The sequence below is a fragment of the Ambystoma mexicanum genome, chromosome 6q (assembly GCF_040938575.1).
Source record: "Ambystoma mexicanum isolate Mex_15411 chromosome 6q, UKY_AmexF1_1, whole genome shotgun sequence".
Classification (NCBI taxonomy): Eukaryota; Metazoa; Chordata; class Amphibia; order Caudata; family Ambystomatidae; genus Ambystoma; species Ambystoma mexicanum.
Window position 1 is genome coordinate 345,815,755 of NC_090937.1, and position 16,153 is coordinate 345,831,907.

Genomic DNA, 16,153 nt, shown 5'->3' on the forward strand with positions numbered 1-16,153 from the left:
AGTCCTCCTCGTATACCTCCACATCCTGCCAAATCTGTTTGAAATCTGGTCTTTCTTACACATTCCTATATTGCCACATTTTGCCCTCAAAATAATATTCAAGTGAATTTGTGCTACTTTCAGCAAACTATGCAGAAAATTAATATGCCATACTTGGCGATTCAATAATAGTCAAAGCGTTTTTATACTTACCCATACACAATCTAAACTCTCACTACATGTAGCTTCTTTGAATAAACTTTGCATAAAAGTTTGGAACAATCCTCTACAGATGAGGTTTTTAAGAACTGACAAAAGTCGCTACATTCTAAAGTGCAAGTTTGTAATCTTATCACTCTCACTACCAAACAAGCATCCAAAATGTTAAGTAAAGGTCAATCAGATTTGTTTTGTTTTCATTAAATGATTTATTATTTTACTTTTTCCAAGGTGTATTTCAATAAAAGAATAGTTTAAGAAATTATATTACTTTTATAAATTTTATATTTAAATTTATCAGATTAAAAACTCTCCTTTAAAAGCATATAATCTCCCCAATTTCCCCCTCTGCAAACATATTTACATGTGTAAATCTGCATGCATGTAAACCCACATGCCTATATACATATGAACACTTATGTACAATCAAAAACCCAGCCATTCTCAAGTATAATCATTACATGATATGCAATTCAAACACTAAATAACAACAAAGATGTGTACAAAATAACCCTCCAGTGAATATGCTCATTTGATTACTATCTTTAATGAACCCCTACCAGTGCTTAGTGAGACACGTTCACATTCCCCTTTCTGCAGGATATATTCAGGTAAGGAGGTATGTGTTATCTGAAATATGTGTGATGTAGTACTATGGCTTAGTACATCTTAGGATTGTTGTTTTGATAAAACAACGGAATGTAGACTGCATGCGTGATGAGATTCCTACACATCAAGGTTTTCATAATTATGAAAAAACATAAAGCCTTCAGTTTCCTGTGCCTTGTTATTTTTGCTCAGCAGTGGACATTCAATAAAGTATATTGGCGGGTTAGCTAAAATAATCCTGCTACCCACAGAGTAGGTCTAGTTTAATGGTAACCTTGTTAATATGATCATATCATAACTAGAGTGACTGCACCGAAAGATAAATCCCTGTTCATCATCTTTTTGGAAATCGGACAAATCCTCATTTCACATCATTTGAAAAACCAGCATTCGAGAAGTGTGGTACTCACAACATGTGAGTAGTAATACGCAATAATTCTATTTTTACATTATTTTACATTGCACCGCTCCATTTATTCTTTCTTCGTCTGTCTTTTCCGAGTAGTATCAAGGTTTTCTCCACTGGAACGATTAACTGGGCAAGTGGTGTCCTCTTTCTCTTCTGCTGTGTCATCTAGAGGTGGGCTTGTGCCATTGGCCTTGCCAACATCAGGCTTCACTTCTGGTGGAACTTGTAGCCATTGAAAAAGAGAGCAACTAATTACTGCTTCAAACGGGGCAAGTGGGGAAATTGCGGAACCAGTTACCATCATGACAACCTACCAAAAAAACAGAAGGTAAAACAAATTACTATAACATACAATCACTGGAATGTTTCAAAGACAATAGCGGCTAGTTGGATCTCACCAACTGTATTTATTTACTTTCATTTGTTTTTCAAATGAAAAACTATGCTTTTAGTCTGCGTCAACGCGCTATATAGGTCATGGTGTCTTTGATGCATGAGTGTTATAGCTCTAAATGCTTCAATATAAAGACAGGGTTCCTATTGATTTTGCAGATTGAGTTTATATATTTGATCCCAAAAGATACATTCAACACTTCAATATATTTAATATAAAAATATTATTTGTATTGGCTTTTTAGAATAAAACGCTCATAGTAAAATATTCACATCTCTGGTCTCACTTCAATCATTTCATACCTTTCGAGTAACTAACTACCTGTTATAGGATTATCTCAGGAAGAATCTGCAATATCCTTTGAGCTCATCTGGGGTTTACAATTATCATTTCTCATTATCTTATCCTGCCAAAGAACCTACTGTCATATGCCACCTCTGCTTGTTTCCAATCAGTCCTTCGACTTATTCAACAACTATCTAGAAGCTGTTGTATTTCATTTGCACATTTAATTTGTAGCAAACAGTGCTCAACATGACATGTTTCTGTTCTATTGCCCTGAGTGCTGAACATTCTTCCGGAGCCAAACTGTCTTTATACCAAGGTTTGTTCTTTTCTTGACAAGAATTAGTATATTCTTCCAATCATCAGAATTCATACGCCCAATCTGCAGAAAGCCATGTGTATTTGATTGGCAAAATTGCCAGTGCATCACATAACAACAAATAAAACATGAAACATCTAAGTAAAATGCTATCAACAAAAACATGTACTACAATATTATTATATGCAATCTCCAATAGTATAATTATTCACACTCAGAAAAAAATCCATGCTAAAACAAAAAAATGACTGAGGAGGATAAAAATGAAACAATCAGTCGTCGCAGTCCAGCTCAGCGTCTGTTGTCTCCAGGCTCTCCACGTAAAATGTCTCCAGGATCTCCACGTAAAATAAGCTATTGCACACCATGAGTGCTTCTTGAAAATCTCTTCTGTTGGCTTCTCTAAAAAGGGGCTTTATACAGCCTGACTAGAACACATGTAATAATTACACCAGAACAAGTGTGCCACCCTTTCCTGCACCATCCCACAAGAATAGACAATCAACCTCCCCTGCCTAGCCCATCTCCCCAATGTTGCTTTAAGAGGCAGGACTCAAACGAAATGTAAAATGCATACAGGCTTCTCATTTCCGGAACTCACATTAAATCAAGATAAGGGTGTCCTTTGTGGCAGTTTAAGTTAAAGTATAATTCCAGCCACAGAGACAACCATCTCCCAGTATGCAGCTTTTATTATTTTTAAATCTAGTGACTGAAAAGAATTCTGTGAGTCCAAAGGTGCTTTAGAAGTAAAGCACATAAAAGCTTCTTTATACTAGTTAATCAAGAGAGGGTAGACACACCCCTCAGGGAAATCGACTCCTGGAGGTGACCTTTGTTGACTGTAATCGTATCATTCTCCTCTGCCCATGCTGGCCCAGGTCTTACTGCTGCCTCCTTACAATTTATTTCAGGCCTAGTTCCCCAAAGACCATTATATTAGATGCACAGATCGAGAAGCCTAATACAGTTTTACAAAATTAGTTTTCCCCCATTTACAGATTCCTCATGTTTGCATGGCCCCACAGATCACTTACATAGAGTGCGCTAGTAGTGTCCATGGACTACAGCCTTGGGAGGAGTACTGACTGAATGTCACCCAATCTTCTGATTGAACCAAAGCATACCTCAACCCTGCCCGTGCTTTATGGCCAAGTCACTCTTTTCAATCTGTGGCTTACAAGTGCCAGCAACCGAGAGGTGAATCACAAGATGCTATCTGTACAGTTTCTAAGGTAGCACCACCCTCCCCCCTCCAACATCACCCCACGCCCCTCCAACACCATCCTATGTCTGGGCATTGTGACCCCCACACCATTGCTTTAGTTTAGCTTTTTGACCCATTAATCTCCAATCCTTTTGCTATACATTAAGCCCCAAAATTATCCTGCAATTTAACCAACCCATTTTCTGTCTGTGACAAATGCATCATCTGAGAAACAGAGAAGGGAATCCTTGATATCTCGTATCCTTGGTGGGTTAGGTCTGACCCTTTGTAATCAGGTATCAAAATCATTAATGAGCGATTAAACAAGCTTGTGGCCTGCTTGATGGTAAAGTGACCTGTGACGGTTCCACCTTGTCTGGCGCCAATAGCCGTTTTTCATGGGTTGAAAATGATGATGCATGAATGTTATCCACAAAACTGCAATTTTACAATTAACTGGTATCAAGGAAATCTTGCATTCGGCACCAGATGTAACTTGCCACTGTAATGAGACATCAATAGTAACAAATACACACATCCAACGTTGTAGGTATAACATCTCTAACAAGATTTTGTTGCTGCAAATCCTAAAATGTTATCATGGTAGTGTGTAGTGTGTACTGCTTCTTCCTCAGGTTGGTCAATGAACCTATGGTTTGCCGGGAAACGTTTTAATAGCAGCCATGCAGATTAGATATAAGCAATACATTGTATATGCCAAGTATCGTGAGTAAATAGTATTATAATTATTTCTTATCAGAATCTCACCTTTTTTATTGCATTCTATATGTTTTAGAGATGATGCGATCCTCTTGATTTGTCCTCGCTAATATTTTTCAATCAATATACTGCGGTCGAAATATCATGCTATTTAGAATTAATAAATGTGATTTGAACTTATATCTTCATGACATAAGCTTTGAGGATAGATCCACTGTTATTGTTTCTCATACTTTACAGTAGATCTTTTGATTATCCAAAAGAAATGTTGCTAAGGATTAATTTTATGATTTTTTATTTTATAGTTTTATTGTTGTTATGACTGTGTATATTTGAGTTTAAATCTTTGATTGTTGATCTGTATACTTAATGTCATTCTGATTTATGTTTTCATATGTGTGTGACCTTTCTGGTAATGTATTACAATAAAGTCTTATTGATACTAACAAGACCAGGTACTATATCGGTCCATCAGACACAGAACGGTGACTGGTAACGCGTTTGAGTGTGTTTTGGGATTGGATCTTGTGCCAAGGAACTACAAAATTATCAAGTGTGCGGGTGGAATTCTCTAGCAGTCAGCCGCAGTTCTGCTGACCTAGTTTACTTGATGTGAGGCCACCATGCTGGATTCAGGATATGAGCTGCATGCATTGGCAATGTTTAACACCAGTTCTCCTGCTCCTCAGGTCTGGGTAAGTTATGGACATCCTTCATTTTGTGGGGCTGCTCACACGAAGGTCTGCAAGAACTGAAGCCGGAGACTTGCTCCTCAAGGTAAACAACCCTTCAGCATTTACTCTACAGATACCGCACACACCAGTGTTCAGGTTTCCAGGGCCCAACAGGGATTTCACACCATTTTCCCTCCGTTCTTCTAATTACACTTCTTCAGCATTGGCAAATTAATGGCAGGGGTTACACATTGCCTCAGATGGTTCAGGAATTCCCTATTCTTACGGCATGTACTCATTTCATTCTGTCTGAGTAAGCACAAGATGGGGTATTTTTCTGGCACTAGCAGGTTATCAAGCGCCAAGCCTTCTGTGACCATGTGTGACCAATTACTTGTGCCCTGCAGGAGTATAAGGATGAGTAAAGGCTAAAAGCCCACTCAGCCCTCACACCTCTAAAAACTAAGAGCCAACACAATCAAAGGTAAAACAGGCACGAGTTAAGAGATACACCTCCTTTGCCTTTTGTGGTAATTTTGGCAGAGGGAAGGCTATACCCTCAAGAGGGGTGTGAAAGTGGTTCAGTAGCAACCCAAATAGTGAAGCAGAACCATCCAAAATAAACAAACGTTCAATCATGATTCTATACAAATATATATACTTTAATTAAACACACTATGTACAATAATAATGTGAGCCTGAGGTGTGAGCCAGTCTGCAGCACCAGTCCACATCGTTGTGTGGAAGTGCCAGGAAGTGCCTATTTTTGCTGTGAAACACCGCGGAGCGGTGAGCGGAGCTGTGAGCCTGAGGTGTGAGCCAGTCTGCAGCACCAGTCCAAATCGGTGTGTGGAAGCGCCAGGAAGTACCTATTTTTGCTGTGAAACACCGCAGAGCGGTGAGCGGAGCTGTGAGCCTGAGGTGTGAGCCAGTCTGCAGCACCAGTCCACATCGTTGTGTGAAAGCGCCAGGAAGTGCCTATTTTTGCTGTGAAACACCGCAGAGCGGTGTGCGGAGCTGTGAGCCTGAGGTGTGTGCCAGTCTGCAGCACCAGTCCACATCGTTGTGTGGAAGCGCCAGGAAGTGCTTATTTTTGCTGTGAAACACCGCAGAGCGGTGAGCGGAGCTGTGAGCCTGAGGTGTGAGCCAGTCTGCAGCAGTCCGCTGCAGACACAAAGCCAAAGCCGAATGGAGCCGGAGGTACGTCCCCCGAAAGCTTTGAAAAGTCCTAAAACCTTCCCAAAGGACCTTTATTCGAAAAAAACATCACACTCGGGAGGGAAACTAAGCCCAGGAAAAAGGAGGAGTAAGTCTGACTCAGCTCCCAGACCGAGGACCACCCCAATGGCGTCCCCCTCTATCCTAGAGTTGTTACAAATGGCTCAGGTATCCCCCAAACAGGCCACAAGCTTGACTGCGATGAACTTTCAAGCACCGGGGGAGAAGCTTCCGACGAACATCAAACCAGGAAACGCTAACGTACCTGACTCGCAAGTGGAGGAGCCCGGAGGGGCGTCGGCAGCCCAGTCGGCGGCGCTATCGGGGAAGAAAGAGCGGAGGAGCAGCTCCAGAATGCACAAGTGCCCGAGCCGGCGCCCGCGCCTGTGTCCGTCCCCGTTTGGAGGCTATCGGCCCATGGCGTCGAGAAAGACATGGAACCCGAACAACCCGATCGGGATCGCCTTGGAGTGCTCTCCCCTCCCATACGAGACCCTGTCACAGAGGAGGCGCAGACAGAAGCCAGAAATCCCACTGCTGGCCACATAGATGCAAGTGGGGGAACGGTGACAGGGTTTGAAGAAATGACAACGGACAAACCCAAAAAAAAAGAAACCCAAACTCAGTGAAATACTTCTGAGGGGGAGAGAAATGCTCCCGTGGTGAAAGGAAACAGGGCGGTCAATCTGCTAGCTGGAACAGTTAGAACCGACCCCATACCCAATGTGATATCCATTCAAGCTATGATGCATGAGACTGATCGTGACAGCGAGAAAACCGTGCAAGGCCGGGGCAACAATAGGGCAAGGTTACTCAACCTTGCTAGAGAAGTCAGAGACACTGTGATAATCGTCGAACCAGATAAAGACACAGATTCGGTTGAAGAGGACTCAGACAGTGAAAAACAAACGGAGGGTGAATCAGAAGATTCTAATAAAGAAACAGACTGTGAAAAACTGAAAACTGGAGCTGGTCCTAAAAGAAAAAAAAGAGGTACATCGAATACCCCAGCAACAACCAGGCCGCAAGGAGGGAAAAAAAAACGGCAAATATAAGACTGCCAAAAAACACCATGCTGGGGGATCAAAAAATAAGAAAACTTAACAAAAAAGGACTGCCAAATCCTCTGCTATCACGCCCATTAAAAGCTTTCTTTACACAGCAACATAAAAGAAAACAAAGCATTGATACGGAAGCATCTGACGCGGAGATGCTGGAAATAGCAATGCAATCCCAGCCCGCACAAAAACAGAGGAAAACGGACCCTTCCAAAGTGGCGAGAGACAAACAAGCACGGTCAAAGGGTTTTCTGCAGGAAAAAGCCACAATCCCCATAAATGATCCACAAATTGAGAGTGGAAAAGAAAAGGGTCCAGAGACTCCGGAACCGGTCCCTTCGAGCATAATTGACAACCTGAGAGGGAGGAGCGGAACTCCCCAAACTCAGAATGCCCTTAAACTATAGAGGAGATCCTTGTCTCGGATGTTGACCAGGTAGAAGAGGGCTCAAAGGGGGCACAATCCGATGGGGGATGCAATCATATGAACCGGGCCCAACAATACAGAGAGAGGATCGTTTGGCCTGGACAAAGCCACATTTGCCCAGGAGGTTATCCTCGGTTTCACCCCTGTCATCGACGAAATTTGGATCACCAAGATACCCCACAAACACTGATAGAAATCTAAGATTAACAGGGGAATGTCCGGACATAAACTCATCAGTAAATTTGAAAAAACCGGATAACATCCAAGCCTCACCGAAAAAGAGACGACTCAGCGAAATTGCAGTGGCGCTACAAAATGTAATCGCCAAATAAGAAACCAGAAATGATTGCCATCACGTCGGCCATGACCATTGTTCTAGCTTCCTTCTGTAAGCTGTATGAAGCAATTAAAGAAAATGTACAAGACAATACAGCAATTCTTTCCAACATAATGGCAAAATTAGCTCAGATGGACTCCCGTCTACCAACAAACGCTGAAAATCCATTCAATCAGAAACCTCACTGGGAAAGGAAAATTGCAGCGCTGGAGAAAAAGATGGAGAACATGGAAAACCCGATCGGAATTAACCCTGTAAGACCGATAGAGGGACCACAGATTTTGCCAAATCGGAAAACAATGTGGGAAACCAAAATTGAAGCGCTCGAAAAAAAGATAGAGAGCTTGGAACTCTTGAATAAAAGGCCCTTAACAAGCCCATTGGCCTCCGAAGATGTGGGAGATGAGCCCGGGACACAGACAAATGAAAAAAAGAAAACAGTGCTGATACTGACTCAAGAAAAAACAGAAGGGTGGCCACTGGCCAAAGTACAAAAAACGCAGCCACCGAAAAGCGATTTGATCGTAAGGAAATCAAATCCAAAAAAGGATGTCAGCACGTCGGTCAAAGAATACCTGAGGGTGCAGGGCTTTGGCGAATCCCTAGCGAACAAAAATCGACAAGATTCGAGATCTAACGCAGAGGAGACCGGCCCCACGAGATCTCCAAGAACAATAGAGGAATTTCTAGATTGTACCAACCTAATGAACATCTCTACTCACTCAGAAAAGGGGCCACTGGAACAAAAGGAATCCACCACAGAAGTGGGGGTGAAAAACCCCTTGGATCGATCAGAATGTCACACAGCCAAGCCCAAAAGGGACAGGGAGCGACCAAGCCAGAGGGAAAAGAGCGTACTAAGCCTGCCAGCTACACAAGGAGCGGGCAACCAAGCAACTCAGGAAAATGAGAAGCTTCAGACCTATGTGCCAAGAATAAGAAGAAGCCCTCAGTCAAGAGATCACCGTGAAAGAGCGGATACTCAAAGAAGCCCGCGGAAGTACCGACCAGAAAAAAATGAATTGGAAAGTAGAAAAGAATCCAAAGAGGAGATACAAGTTTTTAAGCTTGAACAAAAGGAAGTGGCGAAAAACTTCCGCATTCTAAACAGACCAACAATACTTCAAATAACAAAGAGAATGAGAACCTTGAAAAAGATCAGAACAGAGGACCTCCTGCTTGTCGATCTGGGTTCCTTCGACATCCTGTGCCTACAAGAAACCTGGCTCGTCTACCAACCAGTTCTCGATGGTTTCTCGGTGATGATCTCCCCCGCAGTCAAAGGCCTTTAGGTAGACCGTCATCGGGTCTTCTAACTGCCATAAAAACAGGTACGGGACTGAGCGAACCAAAAAAGTGGAAACAGTCCTACGAAATGCTAGTCATCTTGACCTCGCAAATCCAGGGAAAAGCCGAGAGGGAAAATGGCTTTCAGAAGACAGTGGCCATCATAAACTGCTACTGGAATCCCCAGAGAATGTCAACCAAAACTTTCTGCGATTACATCTCTGAAACGATAGACCAGCTCTACGCAGAATTCGACAGAATCAAGCTCATCATATGCAGAGATCTGAATGCTAAATGTACCGAGGCTTTGGGAGACAAACAATGTGCTGCCGCGCAGCGGGATGTCTTGATTCAACCATTGAAAGAGGTAAAGTCTGGAATGAAGCAATCAGCCAGAGAAATGTGCAAAATGTTGCCTCTTTGTTCCCCAATCAAAAACAGTCCGACATGGGAACGCAACGGATCCAAGATCGAAAACGTATGACTGGTTGATCGAGACAAACCTGCAACAGACCCGCCTTCGTCTAACGGAACAAGACATTGGGAAAATCAATCAGAGATGGGAGAAGAGAGTCAGTGATCATGCCCGGAATGACAGCAAAGAAAGACCGAACTACTTACCCTTACTTCTTTCCTTCCAGGTGAAAGGCTCAAAGAAATCGAAAAATCGCCTAGACAACAAACATACGTATGACAAAGCCTTAGTGGAAAAAATAAAAGTCGGCCGGCGACTGCTAAGAATAGCAAAGAAATCTAACGCTGAGTGTGATTGGAAGATCTGGCGCAGGGAAATCAAAAGCTATAATAACTGGCGTAAACAGCACAGAGCCATACAATATCAAAACGACGCCGAAGCAATGATGCAGAAATTACAAATCAAAAAATCGAGTGAATTCTGGAGGTTGATAAAAGAGATGAATGACACCCAGTCCGCCTCTATGTCTAACGCAGTAGCAGAAGAAAATTGGATCCAATACTTTACTGCGGAATTTGAAGGTCCGACCACCGACACACTAACGACACAGCAGAACTCGGAGACATCGTGGGTTGACTTGTCAAATATTGAAGACATAGAAGCATCGATACAGAAGTTGAAAACATCTAGAGCCCCGGGTCCGGATGGACTCACGAATATGGACTTAAAATATTTCCAGAAAAATGGGTGGAAATGATCAGCAAAATCTTTTCGGAATGTGGCAGAACGAACATGGTGCCGGAATCATGGCAAAAAGCGGTGATAGTCCCGATTTATAAAAAGGGTCCGAGACAAGAACCGGCGAGTTATAGACCTATCGCCCTCCTGGACATTCTAGGCAAACTTTACGCTACCCGTCTCCTTGTTCATCTTCGAACATGGGAAAAAGACAGTCAGGCCAAAGATCGACTCCAAACCGGCTTTCAAAAAAATGGTTGCACCTCCATCAATCTCATGCTACTCAGCGTCTTGAAAGCAAATGTCAAAGAGGGAGCGCCCAAGGTATACCTAGCTTTCGTGGACCTCTCCAAGGCGTTTGACAAGATTGACAGACAAACTCTTTGGGCTAAGCTTCAAGGTTGGAACTGTCCTGCAAGTATACTGGACCCCATAAAAGCCCTCCATTCGAACACTAAAATAAGAGTCAAACTAAACCAACAGGGCGCGCTCTCAGAGGAGATAAATGTGAACCGAGGAGTTAAGCAGGGGTGCCCTCTGGCGCCGGCTCTGTTTACGGCATTCTTAGGCGATTACCAACTCTCCGAAGAAAAAATTAGATCTTTCCACCCTAAAAATCGGGAAAACTGAGATCCCTCGGCTGCTTTACGCAGACGATATTATCGTAATCGATCAGACGAAAGTGGGCCTGCAAAGAAAACTTTCCAATCTGGAGTCCTATATTGTGGAAAACAACCTTGAACTCAACAAAGCGAAGACTAAAGTTAGGGTGTTTGAGAAAGTCCCCAGCAAAAATACGAAGAATCTAAAGATCTACCTGGATAAGACCAAAATTGAAATTGTAACTAGTTTGAAATACTTGGGGATACAAATGGACAGCTCCGGAGTAGAAAAGAGCCTCTTAAACCAACTATGGGAAAAAGCGAAAAGGTTAACGACCCAAATAAGAGCAGTGGACCGTAAATACGGAAAATTTTCCTTGATTCCGGCCATAAGATTCTATAACGCAAAAGTGGTCCCAGCGTTGACGTATGGAACGGAGGCGGCGTTATACCTCCGGCGGAATACTTGGAACAAACTTGAAGGCGGCCTGTGGAAAGCGGTCTTAGGTCTACCCAAATCCACTGCTATGCCGGCGATAAGGAGAGACTAGGGACTCATATCATTAGTGTCAACGGTCGATCAAAGCTCTATGAGCTTGTACAGACGAATCATCATGTCAGACACGTTACCGATATACAACATCATTCGAGAAGAAATTGAATTAGGTAAATGTGAGGCCCTGAACAAATGGGTGAATGCCAGAAAGAATGAGCTGGCTAAAATCGAATGTACGGAGGAAGACCTGAAAGAAAATCCGGACCGAATTAAAAGAAAAACTGAAAACAATGACTGGATTTTGACAACAGAGAAAGCGGCGGGGAATAAACTGTTAAAACATCTACCCCAGACTTTCAACAAGGGAAAAAAACCCTTGCAATACTGTGCAAAGTTCCCTAACAGAAACTGAGAAAACTCGATTATGAGAGCCAGACTTAATCTCCTGCCTACGACAGAGATTATAACAATCAGAGGAGATGGTGTCGAGAAGCGCTGTCGATTATGTAAAGACGATCTTGTCATCGAGACTTTGAAGCACCTGGTGATAGAGTGCCCCAGCACGACAGAAAGTAGAAAGCTATACCTCCCCGCATTGGCTGAAAACCTGTGGATTTTTCAAACAGATGAACTATGGAACAGACTAATCTCTGGTGAGAACGCAAGATGGAGCCAAGCCCTGGCCAAACTGAGCGAACTTGTGTTTGATCAGATAAACAGCCTACAGCCTGAGGGTGGCCCGGTCTGGGGTTCTGATCCAGCGGAAAGATGACTTAAATCGGCCATGTCAGCTGTTTCTCACCTGCTACAGAGGCCTGGCCAGTCCCCCCTGGGGAGGTTTTTGCATGACCCTCCTTTTCCTGTCGCTACTAGCGGAACCTAGAAGGTTTTGACAAAACTTAGTGATACCTGAGTAAAGTTCAAATAAAAAAAATAAATAAAAATAATAATAATAATAATCAACTAGAACAACACTACACAAAACCCACCCCTGAGGAAAGAACACAGAATAATAAAAGATAGCATAATGCAGCACTCTGGGTAATGAATTCAGGGTGTAGGGAACTAACAACCACAATGTTATGTAAACAGATATGTTCTTGGGTGGAAAAGGGATAAATGTCACATAGCCAGTCTTGAGGGCCCACAAATGCACCAAGGGAGCAGTTAGTAGTCAATAGACCCTTTTTTTCAGTTCTTAGTGGTCCGGTGCCAAACCAGACAAGCAATTGATTGAACATTGTGAGTGCAAAAGGCAGCACTGGGTGGTCCTGGTGGTTCGTATGTGTTGAACAGTCCTTGAAAACAGCACCAAGCAGTTCAAGAGCAAAAACACTAGCATCTCAGCTGCCTTGGTTCTCCGAGTGCTGCCAGTCACAATCCAGGGGCTCAGGGACAAGAGGAGTTGTTTGCTCATGCTCCTAAACAAGACAGAGGCCGGCACACAACTGCAGGGGTACTTCAACACAATGAGGTACTGAGCACCACTGTGCAGAGAGGCAGGTCTTGTTCCAGCAGCAGGTTTAGCCCAATGGTCCCTGTGGATGGTTAGGGGACAGAGCTTGACTCTGCCTAGGACCACCTGTCTTCACCTCACAGTAATTGGAGGACTTTTGGAAAGAACTGCTCTCCTAAAAGGGTCCAAATAAATCAAGTCAAGGGTTGAAGTCCAAAAGATGATTCAAAGAAAGGGTGGGAGACCCCTTCTTTTAAAGGGAAAAGGACTAAAGTTAGCCAGCTCTAAGGCTCCAATCCCTGCTCTTGAAATGAGTGGACGTGGACTTTGCCCTTCTGACATCGAACCCAAAGTGCTTTGCCCTAGAGGAAGATGAGGGGACAGGAGGAAGAGAGAGAGGCAGAGAGAAACAAGATGGTGGAAACTTCCCCAACTGTACAGAGCTTTCCCTGTCTAAAATAGCCTTCTTAATAGGATCAAAGGCCACTTGGTATGCAGAACCCGAGTGTGAACAGAACCAGGGTTTGTTCCCACCAGGAATTATTACAAATATAATGTATCCAAAATTCTAAACAAACAAGACACTAATAGGTTATATAGTGGCAATCGTGTTAGTGGATAAATCAAAAATCGCTTGTGCGTACATCACAAGTGCTCCTATATTGAATAAATCAGCAATGCAATGTATTCCCAACATAGCTAAAAAAGCTACATGTTTTGCTTTTCTTTTGACATTTATGAACAGAAAAATGCTTGAAAAACATCAAAACAGAAAAACAATGACACAAGGACAAACACTATTTACAAAATCATGACAAACAAGTGCAACCAAACCACAAGGAAAATGGCTGAAATTGTGACAGCAAAAGGGGATTCTGTGAGATAATTAACAGAGACAACTACACCTCATTTTAACCAGGCAGCAGATACAGTCAGCCAGTTAGACATCAACATTCTAAAGGAAGTATAGTGAGTATTCCATTGCAGTATCCGGGTCGACGTATGCAAAATGTTTCGGCAGAATAATTTTATAAACCACCTTCATCAGGACCATAGCATCAAACCCTGAAAGTAAGACAGAACAAATAAATATAAAAAAAGAAACAAGTCTACTCGAAAAACCTAAACACAGATTGCCTTCTCTCACCCAAAAGGGGAGAGAACTCAACACAAGTCTGCAGAACTGACAACCACTGTCAAGGGATCAACTCAAATGGCGACATGCATGACTACAAATTTAGTAGAGCCCAAACATGGGTATCTATAAGAGGAAAGAAACAACTTCTCAGCAGGCTTATGAAACCCAACTAGCTAAGTAACTAGGATTGTTATGAAAAAAGTTATCCGATTGTAAGATACCATACCTGCACAAGTGTTGGCATATAGCGCATGAGAGAAAGCCAAGGAATTTCCAAACAAGTCCAGGGAAGTTAGGAGGGGCGCTCTAGGCTGCAAAGAAGAACAGACGCCAAAATCGGTAATTTAATTACATTACGGCTAAAGAGTCTTCTGCCACAATAGTTCCCATGGGGTCAACCAAACCGAGTTCTAGTATCTCGTTAGACGATACACTCTTGTGTAGTCAAAATAGGGGACTGCTACACACTGGAGTCGCCTGCATTGGAAAATGAAAAGCTTCTGAAGTGTGCCAATATGGACAATGAAGCCGTCAATGTGAGAACGCAAGGTACACGAAAACACGTACCGACGTAATGACATCAGCAAAAGGGAAAACCTTCAATAGAAAGCCAAAACCCAATTATACCACAGGATATATGGGACCGCTCTGATAAGTAAAGGAAAAATGGCAAAACTAAAATGGCTATATATAAGTGTACCCAGAGAGCTGTACTTACTATGCATATAAATCACAAATCTTACACAAGTTCACCACTGCTAAACACAACCTCTAGGAATGCAATTTACTTAGAGTTTAAAAACAGGGTGGCTATATACACTGAGGCACATATGGGTAAACAGAAATATACAAAACTGGGTATCATAGAAAGAAGATAACTCTTGGCCAAAAAGAAACTATTTAAGGCGACATGAGGCAAGATACTTCCCTGGTTGTTGGATGGCGAGTGGTGCCTGATAGAAAGATTAGGCAAATTGCATGATTGGTAAAAGACACATAGGTCCCTAGTACCATGTCAGTGGAACTAACTGATCATTCAGGCCGATAAAATGAGTGTTCATCTTATGAATACAATGTGCTTCTTTTTGAAGTAAAGCACATTGATGATTGGGGTCAGATATAACTCCATCAAGAATCCACCAGGTGAAATCATTTGGGGAATGCTGGACTTTTTGAAAGTGTAAAACCAGGAGTGCTGAGATGTTTTTTCAGCAAATCTGGGAACAATGTTCTGAGATCCGGAAGTCAGCTGCCCTCATGGTTTGGCCCACATATCTGAGGCAAAACGGGCACTCCATGCAACACACCACCTTAGTCGACTTGCAATTTGTCAAGATCATCAGTTCCCAATGTTTATCTGCAACCATAAAGGACGTGATTTTCTTAGTAAACTTGCAGACTGTGCAAGAACCACAAGCAAAGTGACCCCTAATTGGACGCAGGTCCCATGGCAATGCTCAGGGACAGTCCTGCTTGAATTGGGAGTGTACTAGGTAGTCCCTCAGGATTTTCGATCATTTCAAAGCAAACATGGGAATGGGTTCACATGGCAAGCTCAATTGAACCAGTGGCCAATACGTCTTAATTGTTCTTTTTAGATCCAATGTGTTGGAGCAATGGGTGAAAACACATGCCACTTTTTCTTGTGGGCTGTGAGGAGCCTTTGGAGTAAGCAATGTCTCGCTAGGAGTGTAACAAGCCCTTTCCTTAGAGTGACTAACACGTTTCTTCGGATATCCTCTAGCCCTTAGCAGTTAATACAGGTTATGGGCATGAAGGTAGTAGATTGCCAAAGACATACATTTACAAAGTAGTCGCAAGTACTGTCCTAAAGGAAGATTCAGTTTCGAGCGCCATGGGTGAAATCTGTTGAAATGTAAGATAGTGTTCCTATCACTTGGTTTTATATAAAGCGAACATGCTAGAGTGCCCTGTTGTTTTTTGATAGCAAGGTTCCAGAAACTAATATGTTGTCTGTTGTATTTGTCATGATCTCTGCTTCCAAAAGGTCAGGGTTTTCCCAACTCCCTTGGAAGCAGATCCATAACCCAGGTTCCGAGTGCCAACCAGTCCCAATTGGGACCTTTTAGACCCAGTCCTGGCGCCAGTGGCACCAGGCTCATAAATATGCCCAGTCCCAGCGCTGGAAGCGCCGGGCTCATAATG

General features: G+C 42.8%; 1 protein-coding gene across 4 annotated transcripts in view; it reads right to left on the bottom strand.

Moving 5' to 3' along the window:
• Nucleotides 1-383: 383 nt before the first annotated feature.
• The window catches only part of TMEM38B (transmembrane protein 38B), a 746,713-nt gene continuing 730,943 nt past the window's right edge, over nucleotides 384-16,153 (bottom strand). For all 4 annotated transcript variants that reach the window (XM_069630825.1, XM_069630828.1, XM_069630826.1 and 1 more), the window contains one exon: nucleotides 384-1,526. In XM_069630825.1, the coding sequence (XP_069486926.1) occupies nucleotides 1,281-1,526 (246 nt within the window). In that variant the 3' untranslated portion in view covers nucleotides 384-1,280. The remainder of the gene's footprint in view (nucleotides 1,527-16,153) is intronic.